Source organism: Phoenix dactylifera, chromosome 14 (genome assembly GCF_051530095.1).
Source record: "Phoenix dactylifera cultivar Ajwa chromosome 14, Ajwa_hap1_PhDact_Kaust_v1.1, whole genome shotgun sequence".
NCBI classification, from domain to species: Eukaryota; Viridiplantae; Streptophyta; class Magnoliopsida; order Arecales; family Arecaceae; genus Phoenix; species Phoenix dactylifera.
This window is the reverse complement of record NC_143203.1, coordinates 27,144,029-27,167,862: the sequence shown is the minus strand read 5'-3', so window position 1 is coordinate 27,167,862 and position 23,834 is coordinate 27,144,029. Positions and strand designations below refer to the sequence as shown.

Below are 23,834 nucleotides of genomic sequence, written 5' to 3'. Positions count from 1 at the left end.
TATAAAATTTTTCTTCTTTCCACAAGATTTGGGCTAAATGGTAATCGGCTGATACAAGACCATACTTAAATGTACAATCACATCCACAAATCCTATAAAAGTTTTAGCCCAATCCTATAAAAATATCCAAATATGCCCTAAAATATCTCACTAACTACCTCAGCTTCCATCCACGGCCTCTCATCAATGGCCAGTCAGTTATCTTGATTCAATGCCTTGGTCAAGCTGGAACTCTATTTAAGAGCTCAATTCGCACGACCACTTGTTAAGCTTTACATTGCCAGCCTTCGTGGTAAGATGGTCGGCGCTCGTATTAATACCCCAAGTGCTCTGCTGGCGAATACACTTTCGTGAAGGCAAACATGCATGAGCGAATGGATCGATACAAGAGGCGCGGCCTTCTCGGAAGATGCTTAAGGCCCGGTTTGAGGGAGCTGTTGGCAGTAGAGCTGTTGGAAGTAGAGCTGTCTGAAGTAGAACTGTTATAAAAAGCTGTTTGCTGTTTGGTAACTACATTCGTAAAGTGCTGTGCTACTTTGTTTTGTGTTTGGTAAACAAACTGAGAAAGTACTTTTGCATGACAAAATTACCATAAAGGACATTGCATAGTATTATACAACAGAACATAATAAAACATAACATAAATTAATACATAAATATACGATATAGTATAATATTATTCTAATATAAAATAATATTATGTTAATATAGCATAATAGTAATATAATTATTAGAGTAAATTATTATTTGGTAATATAACATAATATTAAATTATTTAACATAACATATTAATGTATTATGATATAATGTAATATATATTATATTTATAGTATAATACAATAATAAAAGTATAAAATATTATAATTATTAGTATAAATTAATTTCTCATAATATAACATAATATTAAATTATTTAAAATAACATATTAATGTATTATAATGTAATGTAATATAATACAATATTTATAGTATAATACAATAATAAAGGTATAAAATATTATAATTATTAGTATAAATTAATTTTTCATAATATAACATAATAATAAATTATTTAACATAACAATTAATGTATTATGATATAATATAATATGATATTATTTAACATAACATATTAATGTATTATGATATAATATAATATGATATTATATTTACGGTGTAATACAAAAATAAAGGTATAAAATATTATAATTATTAGTATAAATTAATTTTTCATAATATAACATAATATTAAATTATTTAACATAACATATTAATGTATTATGATATAATATAATATAATATTATATTTATAGTATAATACAAAAATAAAGGTATAAAATATTATAATTATTAGTACAAAATAATTTTCCATAATAATTTCTCATAAAATAATTTTCCGCGGTCCAGGGGCTCTTCTTTGTGGTCCACGCTCGAGGAGGACCTCAGCGTGGGCCGCGAGGTTGATGATAAAAAAAAAAACAATAGATTGATTTTGGAAGGTATGGAAAAGGATTAAAATTTTTTTCTTCTAAAATGTGGTTCAAGAGATGCATACAAAAATTGAAAAGAAAAATACCTTTTCTTATGGAAGGGAGTCTGACGGCTAGAGTTCTTGGCTCTAGCAGATTTTTAGGTTTATAAAGGGACAAACTATGTAATTATGTTATTTTAATATGGGCATTTTTGTCAAAAATATAGCTTTCCGAAAAAGCTGAAACAGCTTCCTCCCAAAAGCTCCAAATTGGAACTTTCTCCCAAAAGCTGTTTTCAGCTTTCCGCAAAAGCTGAAACAGCTTTTTGAAAAATTTACCAAACACATTTTTTCATCTAAAAGTACTTTTGGAGGGTCAGAAAGTGCTTTCTGACCCTCCAAAAGCTCCCCCAAATAGGGCCTAATTCCTATCCTGCTTGCTCCCCATGGCTTTCCACATGACTTCACTAACTGCATTCCCCATGCCTATGTTTATTATGGGTCCCTTGCTTCGCAATCATTTACCATACATTAATCTGCAGCAACCTGCAAAGATCCAGTGACCAGTGACCACTAAAGATGCTAGTCCTATTGCTACGATCCCTCGTCCTTTGGTACCATTAAATATCCGTTGCACAAGTTAGTGGCAATTATATATATTCCAACAAAAGCGGAAGCCAACGTAGAAAGAAACGTGTTTTTGGTCTAAATATAAGTGGGCTAACCATTGGTGTCGTGAACAAGATCTAATATATGTGTCTACAACTGAACTAGAGCTAGTTTTCAGAATACTCAGTGGCGTGGTGCCTGAAAACCTGCCACAGTTCCATTTCGACCTCCTAAACAAAGCTTAAAAATGGGAGGGGGTTTGGAGACGTGTGCAGGGGTGTGCTGTAATACTATAACAACATGCATTTAGCGTCGTTTTTTTATGAAAATATTTGATACGGAACAACCTTTGGAAGCGCGCCCATTAAAGAAACAGGGAGCACAATTCAAGGAAAATGTTGACACGAAACAATCAACCTTAAGAAGCGCGCCCATTAAAGAAACAAGGTGCAAAACGAAAGGGCAAATGATACCACGATGAAATGGGGCTTACCGGGTTCCATCGATCGGCGAGCACATATCATGCATGCTTTATTTCCTCGATTTGGAGAAGACTGAAGCCGGAAGAGGAACCCACCGATCCGCAGTGGAAGCAGAAAGATACACACAGAAAGTACCAAGCCCTGGCCTCGTGTACCAATCACCAAAGATTAAATTACACTCAACATTTAATATATGCAGGTTTTCCAACGATCCTATCATCCATCTAAGCTAATTGTCATTCCAAAAGGAGTGAGAGATTAAAAAACTTTGGAGTCAACTATGTTAGATATTAAATTACAGTGACAAGAATAGACTCACTCTTTTTAGCACCTTATGTACAGGAGGCGGCACTCCCTAGTAACCTCACAAAAAACTCTGTTAGGTTTCCATGAAGTTAGGCTATAGTCTTACCAGGAACAAGTAGAATACTTGCACTCGACCCAGACAGCATTCGCCAATGAGCATATCTCCTACGAGCCAGTCAATCGTCCGGACAGCATTCACCTAAAACAGCAGCACAAGTTTCAAGCGATAAGTTAGCAGCTGGACAAGCTGAAAGTGCAAGCAAAATTACTAATTATTTAAGTTCAATGAAGCAAAAGTCACATAATAAATCACTTAAAGAGAAGGATTAGAAAAGCATTTAGCGCCTTGCAGACCCAAAGAAGAATAGAACAAGAACAGAGCTATACAAAAATCTGCAAATATCAAGGCAGGCAATGAGATACACAGAATAACTAGGCAATAGAAAACCAGACTCCCCTTCCATGTTAAATTGCTCTAGAATTAGAGGGAGAACATCGAGAATTTTTGCTAATTCACAATCTGGAAGGAATCAGCCACCATCAGATGATGTATGGAAGCTTCGAAACCAATTTCAACAATTAGGGGACCCCAGCCCTGACCAACAATGCTACTCAACTTATTCCACATTAAGTATACCAGAGATGGCCAAGATAAAATACTGTATAACTGATTCAACGAGGGCCAGCATACGGCGTTTCCAGTAAAACCATAATAAAGTCACCAGTGCTCAAAGAGATCAAAAACTTCAGGCTATAGTTTGTGCTTGTCCTGGTTTGTAGCATGCAGGGCCATGCAAATATACACTCTAAAACATAACATTTTTAAGATAAAGCATTTACAAAAGTAAATTATTCACATATTAAGCACAAAACCCAGACAAAGTGCTTTAAATGCAAGCCTAAATTTTCAAAATGAGCAAGGTTAACATCAATATGATTTCATAATCCACCCATTTCATCTTAAGCACGATGCATATCTCTACTTTGTTTATGATATGAGGGTTTGACAGCAAGTTGTTATGTCAGCAATCATAACATGATCGACTGAAATGACATCACAATTACTGAACCGTTGTCATACAACTCATTTGCCAATAACCACCCTCAATATGACAAGGCAACTGTTTATAGATTATATAGTTAGCACTATATCATCCAAGAAGATATACATCATGGCCAAATCCATCCATAAGAAACTTCAATAAGAGGGGTGTAAAATTTAAACTTTGGTGGAGATGCCTTACAGCTAGAGGCATGTTTTTCCTGCCATGATTACATGTGCTTATTGATGTACACATACCCATGATGGTAGGAATACCATAACCTCATAGGACATGCACATTTGGAGAATATGCTATAATGTTTGTGTGAATATGATGGCGCAAGACCAAATAATATAGTTTTCATACCTACAATGACTTGCTAATTGTTGCTGGAAATTGGACTTTCCCCCAACACTAATCTCTATGAGATCTGATCCATGATAGTATGAATGGCACAACAGTGTTGGTGAAGCTGATTTGAATTTCATGAAGTAAAAGGCCGTTTGTTTACCGACAAAAGAAAAGGACCATTTTCCCCATCTTGTCCTACAAATAATATCTCCAAACAGAAACTCAAGCATACTTCATGGAGTTGGTACTTCCTCCCCTCCAATTTAGGGCATGTTTGGTTCTAAGGAAATCCATGGAAAAGGAAAAAGAAAACTAAGAATTTTCCATGAAAATGGCAAAAGATTTCTAGAAACTAGTTATAAGTTTTCCAAATTTGTTAGTTTTCAAATGAAACAAACAAAATAAAAACTAGACATGGAAAATGAGTTTTCCAATAGCTTTCATTGCATCCAAACATACCCTTACACCATTCAAACCAACAATTCCAGATTTTTGATTCTGCAACCAACATTTAACCCATCTATTCTCCTGTATAGCACCAAACCCCAGCTTCCACAAAAGATGGGACACTAAGTGATTTGTGGGACGTAGATACTTACCAGTAGCCTGTTGCTAAAGCCAATGTCTAAAAGGTTTGGCCCTTAATTAAAATAGGACATGAGTCAAGAGTTATTAAGAGGATGCCGATGGGCTCAATTGGTAAAATGAGTGTTGATACTAGCAACCTGAGCTTGAATTAGGGGTGGCAATTGAGTCGGGTCGGGTCGGGTCGGGTCAGATGCAGGTCGGGTCAAAAAATCATAAACCTAAACCCGATCTGTTTATTAAATAGGTCAGAAATTACAACATGAACCTTTATGTTTAATAAACAGATAACCTGACCCAACCCGTTTAACCTATTTAATAAACAGGTAACCTATTTGCCCATTCTGACCCGATCTGTTTAACCTGTTTGCCGAACCCGACCCGCCCTATTTAATCTGTTTAGCCCAACCCATCCTGACCTGACCTATTTAACCTGCCCAACCCAACCTGTTTAACCTGTTTAATAAATAGGCAACCTCTTAGGCCTTAGCCCAACCCAACCCGATCCAACCTGTTTTATACATTAAGTAGCAAAAGAAGAAAAAAAAGAAGGTAAATGTAGAAAACATTACAAATCTTTTCCCAACATCATTGACATTAAAAAAACATTCAATCTTTATAAAAAGCTGAACATAAGGAATCCAAGTTATTTGTTCATTCATCTAATACTAGCAATATTCAAAAACATTTAATCTTTACAAAGACATAAGGAATACAAATCAAATCATCCAAATGTACATATGGAATAGCCCAAAAATACAGTCTGCTTCACATAGAACAAATGCCAATATTTTAGAGAAAACTTCCCTATTTGGAATTTTCTGCGATGAATTATCATCAGAGTTGATCCCATATCGAGATGCAGCATCGAATCCATTAAGTAGTTTAGCAAATGCAGGACCATCTGGCTGTTCCATAACCAACCAACACCAAACATCTATAGTATGCCCTATAAGGACTTTGTCATCATGTGAGATTTAGCTCTCTCTAGTTGCAATTCCATCCAGATAACTTGTATTTCCTTCATCATCTGAATACTTAATAATTAATAACCACTACCATAACTCCATAAGTCCAATGACAACATCCATAGTCAACGCAAAACTAAAAAAAGTTCCAAATTATAACAACATCCATATTTAAACCAAAACCAAAAAGGAGTATCCATGATCATGATTCAACTCGCTATGAATTGGATTCAACATTGGCCGAGCATTGAGTTGATTGAGTTTCATTGTACGAACTTGAGTTTATGACATCTTCTACAATCTCATCTAACTCGGCCTCCTCAACATCTACATTGAAATATTGCAAAATAATAATAATAAATTCATTCAAAAAATAATAGAAATATAATTAATAAAACATATACCTTTCTTTTCAAACACCCTACAAACCAAGGCCTCGGCAATATCCGGCTTAAGTGCACTACGATACTTATCAAGTACTCGCCCATCGATACTAAAAGCAGATTTAGAGGCGACTGTAGATATTGGAATAGTTAGAATATCATGTGCCATAAGAGAAAGTTGAGGATATCAAAACTGATTGACTTTCCAAAAATAAAGGATATCCAAATTGGATTTCCTATCAACTCTAGGCTCATCCAAATATAATTCCAATTGAGACTTCTGTGCAGTAGTCACAAAATCAAAGCTTTCAAATGTATCAAAATCCTACATTATTGAAAAAATGGAATGAGTTATTTATAAAAAAAACAATACCATATACAAGCACAATACATTTATTTTAGATAAAAAAGTTTTATATTACCTTAAAAGCATCTGCTTTTCTACATGCCTCAGAAGTTTCAAAAGAAGTAGCAGTCTCCATATCTCCATGAGTTGAGGTGCTAGTAGTTAGAGTTTTAGAAGAAGCAAGCATATACTGATTAAAGAGAAAAAACATATAATCACGGATGTGCATGCTCTCAGTAGAACCATACCTATTCAACTTCTTATAACAATACTCCACAAACTGAAATTTGTACCGAGGATCCAAAATAACTGCCATAGCCAAGATTAAGCTATGATCCGACCAATACTTTTCAAATTTTTCATACATCTGCCGTGTCATTCTTTGTATGAAAGCATCTGCACTCTGCATCTCTTGCCTTAAAGTAAACTCAATCAAGAAAACTTGAGAAACATACAAGTTTGATGTAGGATATTTAGCTCCGGAGAATACTAAAGTAGCATCATAGAATACACTCAACAACTTGCTAATCTTCTCAACTTTACCCCACTCCTCTTCAGATGGACAATGCTTGTAATTAGAGTCATTTAATTTCAAATGAAGAAAGGCGCGATGGTAAAAGAGAGCACTCTCTAGCATCAAAAAAGTTGAATACCATCTTGTAGGAACATCTTGCCTTAAGTCTTTTTTACTTTCCAAAGAAACTTGTCTAACACATTCCAAAAATTTTTGTTTCCGAACTTGTGAACCTCTCACATATTTAATACTTTCACCAACTTTGAAGATGGGTTCATCTATCTCCTTTAATCCCTCTAGTACAATTGAGTTAAGAATATGAGCACAACATCGGACATGAAAGAACTCACCATCTGAGTAAAGTGCATTATTCAAATTAAGTTGGATCTTTAGCATGTCAACAAAAACATCATTTACTGATGCATTATCCAAAGTCATGCAATACAATTTCTTTTCATTCCCCCAATCAATCAACAAACCATAAATAATTTCACATAAAGATATGCCATTATGTGGAGGCATGAAGCGAAAGTTAAGAACTTTCTTTTGTAACACCCATTCTTCATCAATAAAATAGGCAGTTAAACATATATACCCATCGGTAGTAATGGAGGTCCACAAATCCGAAGTTAAACTTACCCTAGAAGGAATTAAATGTAGCCACTATACTAATTTTTCCTTCTCTTTTTTATATAATTTCAACAAATCAGCCTTTACAGTATTCCTTGATACTAACTTGGCCTCCTCACAAACATAAGCAAATAAAGATCTAGTGCCTTCATACTCAACAAATTGAAATGGTAGATCATGCTTAATAATTGCAAGTGTTAGCAATTCATGAAATTTGTCAGGATTAAACTTAGTAGAACACATTGATATGGACCCTTGAGTTGTGATAAGATCATTTGTCCTATGTCACGGTTCTTTCTGCAATTCTCTAAATGACGTTTCAGATTTTCGGTCCCAACCTTACCACCAAATGAATATTCTGCACCACACTTTATACACTTGCATTTTTCGGTTGCTTCATTTATATGAAAATATTGATAAACAGGGAAAGTCAACTTTCTTTTACGTTTGCCATGTGTGGAGTCACGTACAATTGTATTAGAACCTAAGGACGTCGATTCATTTGTCCTATCATCATCACTCTCTAACTTTATATTCACGACGAACTGCTTATCCATCTATATCATATAATTTAAAATTATATCAGAATACCAATTTAGAAAGAAAATGATTAGCTAAAAGAAGGAAAATAACATAATTCACTCTTCTATTAGAATCACAAAATGTTAGACCTAAAAATAAGTAACCATGCTAAAGAAATTAAAAAAATATTTAAGAAACCAACATACATAACCACTAACCATTGTTGCAAGAGAAGCAAGCAAGAGCCCCACAAAAACTACCCACCCACCCACCTCCATGCCATAATAAATAGGCAAAAGCAACAAAAAAAGAAGAGGTGGGGGTGGTGGGGGGCATAGAAATCTAATAATTGGTCACTATAATTGAGCTACATGAACTTGGAAAAGAAGAATGAAAAGAGAACGGAAACATAATTTGAAAACAAGATATGACCAGAATGAATTGCATAGAAATTTGATCTGCTAAATCAACTATGAGAAACTCCAAGTCAAAAAAAGGAAACTAGTATGAGATAAAAATCATGCAAAGGAGAAAACACAATTAAATTCATCAAGATAATAAAACCAGTTAAATCTGCTTGAATGGACATTACATTTGTTGTAACTAACCTATATGCTACTAAACTTTGGGATCTATCAACTGCAAGCAAACAGAAGTTTAAATCATTTCACTATACTTATAGGTTTGATAAACCACATACTGGAGATGTTGTAAGAAACATTGAGGTTGAAACCATTAGGTTATAAAGCATTTACTTTTGCTGAGTCAGATTTATCAAAATAATCTCTAAAACTTAGATGTTCAACTGCTTCTACTTTCCAACAACTGTAAATGCACTGCAAAAAAACAAAATAATAATGTTAAAAACATGAATTCTTCGGAAACTCTTATCAAAGTTAAGCAATAACAGTTAGAAAGTCTGTGATCTTCAAATATTCCTAATGAAATCTGCAGTCTATTCCATCCTGAAAAAGGCATCTGCAATATCTAGTAGCTTTACTAAGTTGATTGTGTACAAGCAAAGCAGGCATCTGCAATATCTAGTAGGTGTAGTTCAAGAAACAACTCAAATAGACATCATTAGTGACACTTGCTTCTGCAATTAGATCCTCAGATATGTAAACCCCACCTTGTGTTGAAGTATACAAATGAACAAAAGGCAAGTTGAAGTTATAATATGGTTTTGTCAGATAGCAACAGTCATTACCATACCATAGTCTGAGCAGCTTAATAGAAGCCAAAAATCAAGATGTAATAGTCATACCACATGAGAGTGAAGATGAGGAAAAAACATAATTAGAAGTTATGTTTTTCACTAAAGCATAAGGAAGCATAACATAGCAGGACAGTGAACTTATTATAACCAATGATTTTAAGGCCAAAGAAAGCCCCTCTGACTAAGAGGATCAAAGCTTTAAGCATAAAGCTTACTATTATTTCCCACAGAAAACAGATTGTTGTCATTAGCCACCCTTAGAGGCCAACCAAAATTTTTAAGATGTATCTAGAAACAACCTATGCAATATCAGAAAATAGATCTGTAATGTGAAGAAATCAAAAGCAAAAGCATTTTTTAATTTTTCCCCAATTTCACCGAACAGGAATCGAGCCACAGCAATGAGCTAAAATCTTAAGCTAAACTGGCAATAAGCTAAATTAAAAGAACAGAAGAAGTACTCGAAAAAGGAATTCAGTAGAAAAGCCGAGCTTGGGAGACTAAAAAGGGGATAAAGGAACGGAGAGGAGAAGGGCTTACAGAGAATGGAACCAATGTAGCAGCAAGAACCCTAGGATGGATTCAAAGATCCATGGAGAGAGATTACTAGCCTCACTTCCTCCTGTGGTCGCAGAGCGAAAAAAGGGAAAGCAGGAAATGGAAACGACTACGGGTTCGGCCCGTACGCTTCCGTAGTCACCTAACTTTGTACGTGAGAGGACTATGGCCCGCCTGAAAGCTTTCTAGAGGCTCGAAAGTATTTTCTGACTTTTAAAAAATATTTTTAAATAAAATAAAAGTATTTAATAAAAATTTTGAAAAACTATTTCCAGCCTTCAACAAACACTTAACAACATTATTAGTATTTAGTATTTGGAGTAGTAAATCTTTTTCAGTAGGTTGTTAAGACTAAAAGTTTGAATGGATGTGATTCAAAAAAATTATAAGATTCATACCTTTGATATTCAAGATGTATGCATGTAATTTATCCATAATAGTAGAGCATATAATTGATAGGCACGATCTCATCATATAGTTTGATGATTTCAGTTGGCTTAATAACAAAAGTTGAATATGCCCCTAATTATTATGTACGAGAATACGCCTCGTTTTAAGCATTATAAGTTTGCACCTACCTGTTTATAATTTTTTTTTAGATTATACTTAATTGGAGAATGTATAGGAATAAAAGGTTTTTAAGTTTTAACCTATGTATTGCAATATTTTTCTTAACCAATCATTTATTTGAGTATATGCATTAAACTACCTTCCTAGAAAGGCTGAATGGATATTTTAAAAAAAAACTGAGATAAAATAATTGCTTAACCTTCTCTCCTTCTAATCCATCTATCCTATTTAATAGGTGATAGAATAAATTAATCCTTTTTTCCCTTTCTCTCCAACTTTCATCATTTGTACAAATTTAGACTTTTTAGGCTGCAACTAAGTTAACTAACATGCGAACGTACCTACCGTCTATTATAGCACAGATCCCCAGGTGCCATAAAAGATGGGAAACCCAGGGCTGCATGGGTTAAATGACCATGGCGGGTGGAGATAGCTTAACTTGGTGTTAAATCTATTCCCTTTTGTCCCTCGGTCCCTTCTCTCTGAAATATCTCTAACCAAGTTGTTGACTGCCTAATTTTGACCATCCAAGAAGTGGTGGCGTTCGGCCTGGTTAACTAAGTAACCCCGCTTAATTAATGCATGAGATACGATTTTTGACCAGCTCAGCTTAAATAGGTGTTGATTGGCTTCCACCGCTAGTATTCACTATGGGAATTGTCGCCCTAACAAAATCATGTTTTATGTATGAGACATGTTTTTGAGGCATTGATAAAGTTTTTTATTTTATATCTATTTGGCATTAGATGTCTAAGATCCATAAAATTAGTGCATGAGACCTTTTCAATTATTTGGTCAATCAGAGGGGGATTGAGATTTCAATTCCTTATTTCTTAAATTATCACTGCTAGGAATGAGATTAGGAGATCTCATTCATACGACCGACAGTGATGGATAATGACCATAAAATGATAGTAAACAATTCTCAATTATCGGAGTAGAGACTCCACGTATAAATTATAATAACTGGCAAATAGAGCTGCATATTGGATTGCCTCCTTTGCTGCTCACCATTCAGAAGAATATGGACTGAGTCTGATTCTGCCTCGTTACTTTTATGTCATCTTCTGTCTCTTGATGTTGAGAGTAGTGTTCATGCTAGGCTGGCATGAGCTTATACCAAAAAAAAACGCCTAATTAAATTTTTTCTAACAAAAATGATAAATATTATCATCATATAATAGTGTCTTTGCATGTTCTCTGACTTAACATATAGGTATAACTCAGCACGAATCAAGTCATGTTGATAGCTAGACTGCTCAAATCAAACTATGAGTTTGAGTACAGTGGCTAATTAGATGTACAAAATTTATGCCGAGGTCATATGAGATACTTAACAAGGGATCCACTGCCAATATTGAGAGAATAACTTATTTGGGCAAAGATTAACTAAACAAAAATAAATCCACTATTGGCTTGTTAAAGGTATTTGATAATGATTTATTCTGCATATCAAATAGATATATACTATATTTATGATTTTGCAAATTTTATTTGAGAAATTATTTTTCCAATGTCTATTGATTTGTAGGTCCCTTGGATGCATGTTAGGTTATGGGTTTGAAAGTAACATGCTTATTTTTTCCGAGAACAAACACGGGTTATTGGTTACAGTGGAAGGATAAATTGCAAATCAATATGCACTTACATAGAGGAATTTTATCTCACTTCCCATCTCAGTGGTGTGCTATAACACTATTTTCAATGTATCCGAACTCTAGTGCTGGACCGCTGGTAATACTATTAGAGACAAGGTGTTTGATGGATTGTCGACGAGGATGAAGTGGTCGCTGTTGTTGGCATAGCTTCTGAGATACTGGACACTCAATCTTCAAGTCCCTGCAGTAAATAATGAATGCGATCCTTTCAACTTGCAATACAATTCAAGTATCCAGATTGTTTCGATCATCAACTGATTACATTCCACTGGCTTCAATCTGATACTACATTCCATAACATGAACCATAAACTGACCATGATGGTCGTACAGATGATTGAGAAATTCTCAAAAAGTTTAGGAGCGAAAGCTGTGTTTCCACCCGCCGAGTTCCTCCTCTTCCTCCTCTTCTTTCATCTAACCAAATCCGATAAGAAGGCACCAAAAAGTCTTGGTATGTCATGGACTAATCTGAAAAGAATGTACAAATCATGCATTTGGTAACAAAGTGACTAGTGATGGATACCTCTGTAGTAAATTTGACACCAACTCGAATCTCTCCACAGTAAGTCCCGTCGGCTAGGACAACCCTGTGCTTGCAAGGGCGTAGCTCCCCGATTCCGTTCTCCATGCCCAGAGCAATCACATCCATCACATTGATCCTGCATCACGAAGCCAAAAAAAACTTCTGAGCTCTGAAGGGAAGTAGAGCACTTGAGTCGGCAATGCCTTGCCATCATCGTAGCAACTAGCAAATAGCAAACAATAGTCATGGCGATTGCTTACGTCGCCTCGCCCATGAAGTCATCGGCTGTGAAAGTGTCATGGTCCATAAGTTTGAGGATGAGCTTGTGCTGGTGTTCGCCGCTTGGAGAGTGAACCACAAACTTAAATGTTTCATTCCATGATGGATTGCTTCCTTGGCCTGCACCTCCAGAGTTTCATATCAACATTAGAAGATTGTCATTTCGTTATGGGCAAGCTTTGTTCTATGCAGCATTCTGCTTTCTCGTGCATGCCTATTTTATCTGCAAACTTTCCTTCTATGGTTTGGTGAATGAAAAGGACCCGAGAATTGTCTTTGGTTAGGATGGAGCTGTATCCGTGTTTCTCCAATATCTTAGCAGTGACTGATACCCCAGGTCTAGGTCAAACTCATCATGTTTCAAATGATCCATATTATTGAAGATAAGTTAAATGCCTCTTGGACTAGAGTTTCAAATAAACTTTGAGCAGGAAAGTTGATCTGAATGGATGCAAAGGAGGTTGCTGATATGAGACTATCAAGGTTTCTTATCTTCTCATTCTCCATTTTTAATCTTCCATCCAGATTCTTAATTTATGGATATGCAGTATGGCTGGCCTAGGGCACACTGGCTTGTTAGGTTAGGCTTGGTAGAATGACATGTCTGATCGCCACTCTAGGGTTCATAAGCTTCCACTTAACATGACTTGGTGAACCAACAGCTTCTACCATGAATAAGAAAGAGCATGACAAGTCAGTAGATGAATGCTGGTTGTCTGCAATGAGATGGCTGAGCTCCACCTTAATTCAGCAAGCAACTTTTTACTTTATTAGTAGATTGGTGACCACATAAGGTAGAAAAGCTTGCACCATGTATTTTGGGTTGGCCTCATGCATGTTTTGATAAGTTTGGTGCATACCGCTTTTTCCTCTCCCCACCCCCTCTCCTCAAGGAATCTAAAACCTGAATGTTTGCTTAACTATCAGTTGATCGATGTTTAGCCTGTACACTTGGCATTTTGTGTTTAATCTGTATATATAATTAGATTTGATTTGTATGCAGATATTTCTATTTCATAGAGCTCTTAACCTCTCCCACCTCCAGGTAATTTAAAATCCAGATGTTTATTTGACTATCATTTGGTGTTTGGTATTTACCTGGTTAACATTTTATGTTTTAAATGTACACAATAAGACTTCTTCTTATATGCAGATATTTCTAATTTTCAGAGAGCTACCTATGAGTATGTAGGGTTGGGGGGCTATCGACGAATGAGAATACAATTTTCAATCAACAAGAATTAAACTTAAAATGGTGGTTAATTCAGGGGGGGAGATCTTAATTACCCATCTCCTCTTTGTCAGAGTTAGGTTAGCCAGCATTTTACTTATCAGCAAGGTGCATTATGACCGCCAATTTATTGCTAGTTTATCTCATCTTGAGATGAAAAAAGCCTTCTTTGTTTCGAATAATGAACACATTGTCCAACTTACATGCTACAATTGGTAATGAAGTTATCAATAGTGATGATCTTAGCAGATAGCTTTTCAGAAGTCTCAAACCTTCATCCTCATAAATGTCAACCAGAAAAGGGCCTAAGATGATATGCTTTATTGTGTGTGTGTGTGTATTGGGATTATAGCAGTCCTGTTTTATTGATTTGCTAATCAAATATGCTTTGAACTCATAGGTTTTATATGTTTTCCAAACAAAGCTGCATATACCTAAAAAACATACATCTTTTCAACTTGATTCACGTTTATATAGCCAAACAACTTTTTGAGTACCTGAATAAAGACTGAATAGAGTGGGTAGTTTTGGAATTTCAAGAAAATTGAAAAAGCAACTTTCTTGTACTTCTTTAGCTTTAACCAATACACTTTTGAATAAAATTATTCCAAAACCTGCTTATGATTGTTTGGGAACCAAGCAGGGTCGTAATCTAAAACAAATTAAAAACAGGCAGGCTGCTCGTTAGATTTTTCATCTGCACAAACAGATAATTTAAGACAAAAAAATCTAAAAATTTATTTTTTTTCAATTTTTAAAAATTCAATTTTCTAGTTTCATGAATCCTTATATCTCTAAATATGACTGGATATGTTCTCATAGTTTTGACCTACTTCCAACAATTTTTTTTTTTAACATGATTTCATCACACTAGGGAGAGAACATATCTTCAACATCTGATGAACAAGATAACATGTCTATATACATTCTTTGATTTATACATGCACTCCCTCATGGTTCTCTCTTCTTTCTTTAAGAAAAGAAACAATACAAGACAACTAAAAGTGAAAGTATACGTTACAAATAAGATACACAAAAAACCAGGGAAAAGAAAAACTAAATGAGTCTCATCCAGCCATCAAATATTTCCTATTCTTGGAAGTAATACGTGCATTATTGGGTTCTAATAACGATTCATGTAACCAATCTTGGCGATCAATCAGGTAAAAGAAAATCAAAAAAAAAAAAGAAAGAAAGTTTTTACTGCAAGCCATTTATGTGATCAATGGTCACTGCCATTAACCAACCATTTCATTGATTTAATGCAATGATGCAGAAAGAAACTGCTTGGCAGAATAGGAAACCAAAAGGGTGTCTACAGATAACCAGATAAAACGTAACACAATTAAACAGCATACAATCAAATATAAGGATTTTTTTTTTCCAAGTACTACAAGGAATAGAAATACCAACCTCGGCAGATGCTGCTCTTGCGCTCTTGGCTCCTGTATTGGATCAGCACATACGGATCTGTATCCCCTGTATCCATCAACAAAATGCAAGTAAATTAGAACAATGGAATCAAAATCCTAATCTCTTCCTTACTCTATTTCTATATTCTCAGTGAGATAAGGCGATACCACCTAAGAAATCAGTGGATGCCAGTCCCTTTGCGTCAATCAGCTGCACCTCCAATATCCCCTTTCCCATCTCTCTCTCTCTCTCTCTCTCTCCCTCTCTCTCCCTCCACAGGATGGGAAGATAAAGGACTCTGTTTCCTCTAGGATGCTTCAAAGTCAAAAGATATTTCGAGTCAGCGTCTGAATGGGTCGTCGATCCTAACGATGAGTTGGTCTCAATACCCTTCCAAATTGTTAGGTTTAAGTTTGAACGTGGAAGAAGAACCCTTTTTGGAGACTGGAGAGGTGACGGGAGTCGGTAAGGCCCGTGGGCGATCTAAATTTTGACTTGGAAGGTAGGTCGTAACGCCGGCTCCTGGGTCCCACTAACTCAAGGACCGTGCGTTGGGGGGTTGCCGCCGGGCGCCGCCGGCGGCGGCGAAGGGGAAAGGGAAGTATTTAACTAAGAAGGACTATCGTGGTTCATGAGAATAATTTTATCTTATTTTCGGGAAACTGATATGTAATACTTTCTAAAATGATTTATATTTGATTTAGTATCTATTTTTAAGAAAAAATTATAAAATATTTTTTTATGTCCTTGATAAATTGAGTACAAGAAAAAAAATATTTTATTTTGATTTCTAGCCCATGAAAAAGTAAATTTTCTATTTTTCTAGAAGATGGAAAATTTATTCCTACGTGAAAGCTACTTTTATATCTATTTTATTTGAAATCTTCAATCAAACATAAACTACTTTATTTATTTTCAGTTGACCATACTTTCCTATCTCCTTTTTATTTAAAATTAAACGAGTCGTACAATAGAATAGAAATCAAGCTGGTCGAGTCATCGGGTCACTGGATAGTAGTCCAAGGATTAATTTGTCAAATCGAACTATAACTAAAAAATATTTATAAATAAATATAATATTAGAAAAATTATATAATTAGTGATAGATTATCTATTTTAACATTTTTTTTAAATGATATGGATCTAAATTTTTTGATTGTAATATAAATAATAAATAATTATGATCATATTTTTTTTAAAAAAAATATGATCGATACATAACATAAAACTATATTTAGAATTCATTATATTTTAAATTATTTTAAATAATAAGTTTTTCAAAATATGTAAAACAAAATTGAAGTATATTTACTTTTTATTTTCTATCAAATAGATAAAGAACTATTTTTTATGAAAAGAAATTTAGAACTTATTGATGTTTTTAATTATTTTAAATAGCAAGATTTGAAAAATGTCCAAAATAATAAAATAAAATATATTTTTTATTTTGCATCGAAGAGCATTGGATCATATATTTTACATATCAGATTAGTTTATTTTCAAATTGTCTCTTAGTGGTTAAGAGTCTTATAAGATTATTGGTTTGGACTCCTTTTTTTTTTTTTTTTTTCCGAAATCGACCAGGTCACTGGTGCCATGACTCTGATTCACTGGTTTTCCTTTGGGACATGGCTAATATAATCGATTCTTCTGTTAACCTTCTTAGATACAGACAATGAACGATCATGTCTAAGACAGTTGTTTAGTTGCTACTAAAATTTGGTTGAGTTTCCAAGAAACGCAGTCGTAAGGAAGAAAATGTGAACTTGTAATTCCAAACCCAATTGAAAAATCTACTAGATATTCATTAGTTCAAAGATATAAATTTAAACTCGCATTTGGATGTGGCGGTTTAATTACCTGAAACTTTTTTTTTTCTCGAGGGAACTTACTTGGAACTATTCAAAGGAGTTTTCCAACCACAAAAAAATATGGTCCAGTAGAAAACTTTGTTTAGAAGCCAATTTGGGACATAAATCTAAATCCAACTTCTTGGCGGAGTGTCTAATAGTAAGTGTATGTGAAGTCCTTTCAGTTGTAAAATGGGGTCAGGCAACTTTTGCCGATTGCAACTATTAGTTCGGAAATAAAATTGTCTATTAAATTGATAATAGGTTTCTTTCATTATAACTCATAATGAGCAGGTTGGGTTGGGTGAAATCAACCATGATAATCTTAAACTATTAGTTCGACATGTTTAGCATGTTACTCTAACACATGTGTTGGGGGGAATAAGATTTTTTCCCAAATGACATAAATGCCCCTAAGAAGCCGTACAACTTCCGACCCCGGACGGCCGAAGTCGGCGTCCGACTTCGGAACGCCCGACCTCGAGACCTCCGACCTAAGAAAAACCCCGATGTTCGAGGTCTACTCTTGTCAGCCACCTACTACGGCCGTGCGCCTCTGAGGTCTGGCCGAGAACCATACCCTGACGCCCCTCTGGCATTTATTGCGCATGGTCGCTGTAACTCTCCGGCTTACTCCACAATAAATGCGGATCTCCGGCTTACTCCACAATAAATGCGGATCTCCGGCTTACTCCACAATAAATGCGCATGGCTCCTGTCATCTACGGACTCTCAGCTCTCCACGGCAAATCAGCCCAGCAGAGTCTAGTCAACTATGATAAGTCTCCGATCTCGGCCATACCTCCGACACCAATGCAATAATTCGCCTGATAGCGTGCTAGTTCGGGCTATACAACGCCCTCACCGCCGACATCAGTGCAATGATTCGCCTGACCGTACGTCGACCCGAATGACATGCCGAGCCGTACTACGGCTTCGCCCTGTTACATCGCAGGTAAACCGACCCCCGCCTATAAAAGGAGCCTTGGCCTCTCAGGAGGGGGTTGGAAGATTAAAGCACTCTACAGACACTGTTCATCTCCTTTCTACACTACTTGCCCCCTCCCTGACTTGAGCGTCGGAGGGCCGGCGCCGGAAAACCCGGCCACCGGCTCGTGTGCAGGCACCCAGACGGAGGACGCCGCCAGCTGACGGATCGCCGCCTCGCCGCGTGGGTTAGCCGTCCCTTCTCTCCGACCGCCCCAGACGGAGGACGCCGCTCGCCGACGGACCGCCGCCCCGCCGTGAGAACACGCCGCTCCCTTTCCTCGACCGAAGATTGCCCTCGGGTCCAATTTCCAGCAACAGTTGGCGCTAGAGGAAGGGCCCGAGTAGCAGTCATGAAGTTGAGAAGTAAGGAAGCCTCTAACATCTCCCGGCGTCCCCCGCAAAGCCCTGGACACTCTGTCCAGAATTCTCCAACTCCGGCTGACCCAGTTCCTCAGGTCTAGCCGGAACAGTTCGACGCCTTGGTACAGCAAGTCCAGGCCCTGGCCGCCGCCGTTCAGAGTCTGCGGCGCGAGGAAGCCTTACCTACGCTCCCCCCACGGGCTCAGGCCTCGCCGGAGTGTCTCCCCAACGGCTCGGTTTTCCCAAGCCAAAACTTGTATGGCTCTTCTAGAGCCAACAACGGAGAACGAGCTTCTCCCCGGAGGGAGTTACCGGGAGAAGGTTTCGATCGGAGACCCCAACTTTCTGAGGCAGAGTCAGCCCCAGATCACCGTGAGCCGGCGCAAACCACAGCGACAATTCCATGGGTGGGGGAGCTCGACCGGAAAGTTGAGCATCTGGAGCGTCAGATTGCGGCGCTCCACAGCAAGAAGGCAAGACAAGAGGGAGACTTTGAGTTCACCACCAAGTCCCCCTTCTCCCGCCAGATCGAGGATGAGCCGGTTCCCGCGAGGTTCAAAATGCCTCAGGTGGAACCCTACAACGGGACGACCGACCCTCTCGACCACCTGGAGAGCTATCGGGCCCTCATGGCCCTACAAGGGTCCTCGGAGGCCATACTCTGCAAGGCCTTCCCAGCGACCCTCCGAGGGACCGCTCGGCTTTGGTTTTCTGGACTGAAGCCGAATACGGTGTCCTCTTTTGAGCAGCTCGGCAGACAGTTCGCCACCAACTTCGCTGCCAGCCGGCGCCAACGACGGACGTCAGACTCCCTCCTCGACATCAAACAGAAAGAGGGGGAGCCCCTCAAGGAGTACCTGGACCGCTTCACCGCCGCCACATGGGAGGTTCGCGAGCTAGACCAGTCGATGGCTATGTCGGCTCTGAAGACTGGGGTTCGCTCCTACCGATTCCTCTTCTCCATCGAGAAGAGCTTTCCGGCCGACTTCACTGAAATGTTGGCCCGAGCCCGGAAGTATGCCAAGGCCGAGGAGGCAGTTGCATCCAGGCGGGGGGCAATTGAGCCCGCCTCCAAGAAGCAGAAGAAACGCCGCGAGGAGCGCGGCCGACAAAGGAGCCGATCCCCCCGCCGAGAGAAGAACCTCCCCAGACTGAGAAGTCTGCCCCGACAGCAGAGGCGATCTCAGCAAAGGACCCCTCCTCGGCCGAGGTCCTCACCACGGCCTCGGACGTACCCGGGAAAGTACGAGAACTACACACCCGTCAACGCTCCCCGGGCCGAAATCCTGATGGAAATCGAGGGTCGGGACTTCTTCCGACCCCCGCCTCCTATGCGAGACACGGGATTCCCCCGGAATCCCAGGAAGTATTGCCGCTTCCACCGAGATCGTGGGCACGACACGGAGGACTGCTACCAACTCCGGGATGAGATAGAAGCGCTCATCCGACGGGGAGTACTCAACCGGTTCGTGAGGAACCGACCTGAGGAAAGGAGGCCGGCGGAGAATGTCGCACCAACCGAAAATCCGGGCGACAACAGGCCCATCGCCGGCACCATCAACATGATCGGGCGGGCCTCGGCAGGAACGGCCGCCCAGGGAGCACCCCCGAAGCGCCCACGTACTGGTGAAGTCATCTCGTTCTCGGACAAGGACTTAGAAGGGGTCGAAACCCCCCATGATGACGCTGTGGTCATCTCTATGATTGTAAATAGGTTTGATGTAAAGCGTGTCCTAGTTGACAATGGAAGCTTAGCCAACATTTTGTATTATCATGCCTACCAAAAAATGGGGTTGACAGAAGGGCATCTCCGGAGAGTCAATGCCCCGTTGGTTGGGTTTACCGGAGATGCAGTCCCGGTTGAAGGTGAGGCTAGCTTCCTTGTCACAGTCGGCCCCGCCCCCCGGGAGAGCACTGTGAGGATGGACCTCCTGGTGGTCCGTCTGCCCTCGGTCTACAACGCCATCCTTGGGCGCCCAGGGCTAAATGCCCTTCGAGCCGTGGTTTCAACTCGCCATTTGCTCAAGCGGTTCCCCACCGACCAAGGAGTAGGCGAGGTCCGCGGAGACCAGCTGGTCGCCAAGCAATGCTACATGGCGGCCCACACAGTAAAGTAACCAGCCGAGGCGCCGGACCACCCAATGGGCCCTTCGCTGCCCATAGAAACCCTCGATGCGAGGGACACCTTCTGGAAGAAGCAAGTAGAGCCTGGTGAGCTCCTTATTCAAATTCCACTACAAGAAAATTTTTCCGAGCTAACTGTGCAGGTCGGCTCCGGCCTCGGCGCCCGCGAGAGGGATTGCCTTGTCAGCTTCCTACGGGACAACGCTGACGTCTTCGCCTGGTCGCCTGCGGACGTGCCGGGAATTGACCCTGGAGTCATGGTCCACCGACTCCAGGTAAGGCCGACCAGCAGGCCTGTGAAACAGAAGAAAAGAGGCTCTGCTCCGGAACGACAACGGGCTGCAGCTGAAGAGGTGGACAAGCTCCTCGGAGCCGGTTTCATCCGGGAGGTCTCCTACCCGGACTGGCTCGCCAACATAGTCCTCGTAAAGAAGGCCAACGGAAAATGGCGTATGTGCGTGGACTACACCGACTTGAACAAGGCCTGCCCAAAAGACAGCTTCCCCCTCCCAAGCATCGACCAGCTCGTCGACTCCACTTCAGGACACCAACTGCTAACTTTTATGGACGCCTTTTCAGGATACAATCAAATCCGAATGGCGCCAGAAGACGAGGAGAAGACGGCCTTCATCACCGACAAGGGCACCTACTGCTACAAGGTGATGCCCTTCGGCCTGAAAAACGCTGGGGCCACCTATCAGAGACTGGTCAGCCAAATTTTTAAAGACCAGATCGGCCGGAACATGGAAGTCTATGTGGACGACATGCTGGTAAAGAACCGAGCGGCGGAACACCACATAGCCGATCTCAACGAGACATTCGCCAAGCTCAGAAGGTACCAAATGAAACTCAATCCGGCGAAGTGCGCGTTCGGGGTCACCTCGGGCAAGTTCCTGAGTTTCATAGTGACCCGGCGCGGAATTGAAGCCAACCCGGAGAAAATCCGGGCACTGCAAGAGATGTCGCCTCCAAAGACAGTTAAGGAGGTGCAACGGCTCGTGGGGCGGGTTGCCGCCCTGGGAAGGTTCGTCTCTCGGTCAGCCGAGCGATGCCTCCCCTTCTTCAAGAGCCTCAAACGGCCGAAAGACTTCCGGTGGACAGAAGAATGCCAGCAGGCCTTTGAAGAGCTTCGGAGCCTTCTGGCCTCTCCCCCGCTGCTTACCAAGCCCCGGAAAGGCGAGATCCTTTACTTATATCTGGCCGTCTCCCCAGCTGCAGTGAGCTCAGTTCTCGTCCGGGAAGAGGACAAGCTCCAAAAGCCGGTCTATTACACCAGCCGGGTTCTCAAGGATGCTGAGACCCGATATTCTAAACTTGAGAAGACCATCTTCGCTCTCATCATCTCGGCTCGGAGACTCAGGCCTTACTTCCAAGCCCACACGATAGCCATATTGACCGACCAGCCTATGAAGCAAATACTGCAGAGGTCGGATCGTGCGGAGAGGATCGCCAAATGGGCGGTCGAGCTCGGGGAATTCGACCTCGAATATCGGCCCAGGCCGGCTATCAAAGCTCAGATACTCACCGACTTCATCGTGGAGTGCACCCTTCCGGACGACCCCGAGAGGCCACCCGAATCCGTAGAGGAGGCCCCGAGGCAGCCATGGGTCCTGCACTCGGACGGGTCTTCGACCTCGGGGGGTAGCGGGGCCGGACTCATCCTCACCAGTCCAGACGGAGTGGTGGCAGAGCAAGCTTTGCGCCTCGAATTCCCGGCCTCGAACAATGAGGCCGAGTATGAGGCTCTCATCGCCGGGCTCAAGCTGGCGAAAGAACTAAAAGTGGAAGACCTGACGGCCTTCAGCGACTCCCAGCTGGTAGTGAACCAGATCCAAGGAGACTTCGAAGCTAAAGAGCCATCCATGCAAAAGTATCTCCAGAAGGTGCGGGAACTCATATTTACCCTGAATTCCTTCAATATTCAGTACATTCCCAGAGCGGAGAACCTCAGGGCAGACCAGCTATCCAAATTGGCAACCTCCCGCATGAGCGAGCTTCCCAAGGGAACAGCGCTCGAATATCTTCAGATCCCCAGCACGGAGGAACCCGAGCCCACCATGTGCATCGACTCCGAGCCAAGCTGGATCGATGGGCTCGTCTGCTACCTTCAGGACGGAACCCTACCTCACGACGAGATGGAGGCTCGCCGAATCAAGCGCCAGGCTCCCCGGTATGTCTTGCACGAGAATAAACTCTATCGACGATCATTTACTTCTCCCCTTCTCAGATGCCTCCGCCCCTCCGAGGCGGACTATGCCCTCCGAGAGGTCCATGAAGGGATCTGCGGAAATCACCTGGGGGGTCGGGCACTAGCCCATAAAGTCCTGCGACAAGGATATTATTGGCCCACACTCCAGAAGGATGCAACGGATTTCGTCCGGAAGTGCGATCGGTGCCAACGAAACGCCAATGTCCAGCGCCGACCTTCAGCTCTGCTGACCTCCATCATCGCCCCCTGGCCGTTTGCCCAATGGGGGATCGACATCCTGGGGCCCTTTCCCCTGGCCACCGGACAGAGAAAGTTCCTGGTCGTCTCCATCGACTACTTCACCAAATGGGTCGAGGCCGAACCCGTCGCCCGGATCACCGAGCAAAAGATGCGAGACTTCGTGTGGAAGTCCATAATCTGCAGATTCGGACTACCCCGTATCCTTATATCTGACAATGGTCGACAATTTGACAATGTTCATTTCAGGGAATTTTGCTCTGAGCTCGGCATTGATCACCGTTTCACCTCAGTCGCTCACTCCCAGACAAACGGAGAAACTGAGGTAACTAACCGCACTATTTTGCAGGGGCTCAAGGCTAGGCTTGATCGGTCCAAAGGACAGTGGGTCGAGGACTTGTACAATGTCCTTTGGGCGTACCGGAC

At 40.5% G+C, this 23,834-nt stretch overlaps 2 protein-coding genes across 12 annotated transcripts; both read right to left on the bottom strand.

Annotated features, from left to right (window-relative positions):
- Positions 1 to 10,129, bottom strand: LOC103697007 (zinc finger BED domain-containing protein RICESLEEPER 2-like). 6 transcript variants are annotated; one of them, XR_016398296.1, is made up of 4 exons: positions 9,945 to 10,119; positions 6,198 to 6,308; positions 2,552 to 3,045; positions 1 to 468 (listed from the first exon to the last, which is right to left on the bottom strand). XR_016398296.1 is itself a non-coding variant. In XM_026801259.4 (4 exons), exons 2-3 carry the CDS (start codon positions 7,556 to 7,558, stop codon positions 6,364 to 6,366), a joined length of 1,098 nt encoding a protein of 365 aa, XP_026657060.3. In that variant the 5' UTR covers positions 7,559 to 9,024; positions 9,945 to 10,129; the 3' UTR covers positions 5,339 to 6,120; positions 6,198 to 6,363. The 6 variants fall into 6 exon arrangements, 1 of the variants encoding a protein (XP_026657060.3); XR_015972932.1 differs by lacking the exon at positions 6,198 to 6,308 and having other exon boundaries at positions 2,552 to 2,681; positions 2,953 to 3,045; positions 9,945 to 10,116; XM_026801259.4 differs by lacking the exons at positions 1 to 468; positions 2,552 to 3,045 and adding exons at positions 5,339 to 6,120; positions 6,599 to 9,024 and having other exon boundaries at positions 6,198 to 6,501; positions 9,945 to 10,129.
- Positions 10,130 to 12,133: 2,004 nt separating this feature from the next.
- LOC103696986 (Calcium-dependent lipid-binding (CaLB domain) family protein) lies at positions 12,134 to 16,252 on the bottom strand. Of its 6 annotated transcripts, none has more exons than XM_026801258.3 (5): positions 15,806 to 16,251; positions 15,639 to 15,704; positions 12,976 to 13,120; positions 12,716 to 12,851; positions 12,134 to 12,371 (listed from the first exon to the last, which is right to left on the bottom strand). In XM_026801258.3, the coding sequence occupies exons 1-5, from the start codon at positions 15,873 to 15,875 to the stop codon at positions 12,357 to 12,359; spliced, it is 432 nt and encodes a 143-aa protein (XP_026657059.1). In that variant the 5' UTR covers positions 15,876 to 16,251; the 3' UTR covers positions 12,134 to 12,356. The 6 variants fall into 6 exon arrangements, with proteins under 6 accessions (XP_026657059.1, XP_088566426.1, XP_008776962.1 ...); XM_088710300.1 differs by lacking the exon at positions 12,134 to 12,371 and adding an exon at positions 12,389 to 12,639 and having other exon boundaries at positions 15,806 to 16,252; XM_008778740.4 differs by lacking the exon at positions 12,134 to 12,371 and adding an exon at positions 12,389 to 12,606 and having other exon boundaries at positions 15,806 to 16,247.
- Positions 16,253 to 23,834: the final 7,582 nt, after the last annotated feature.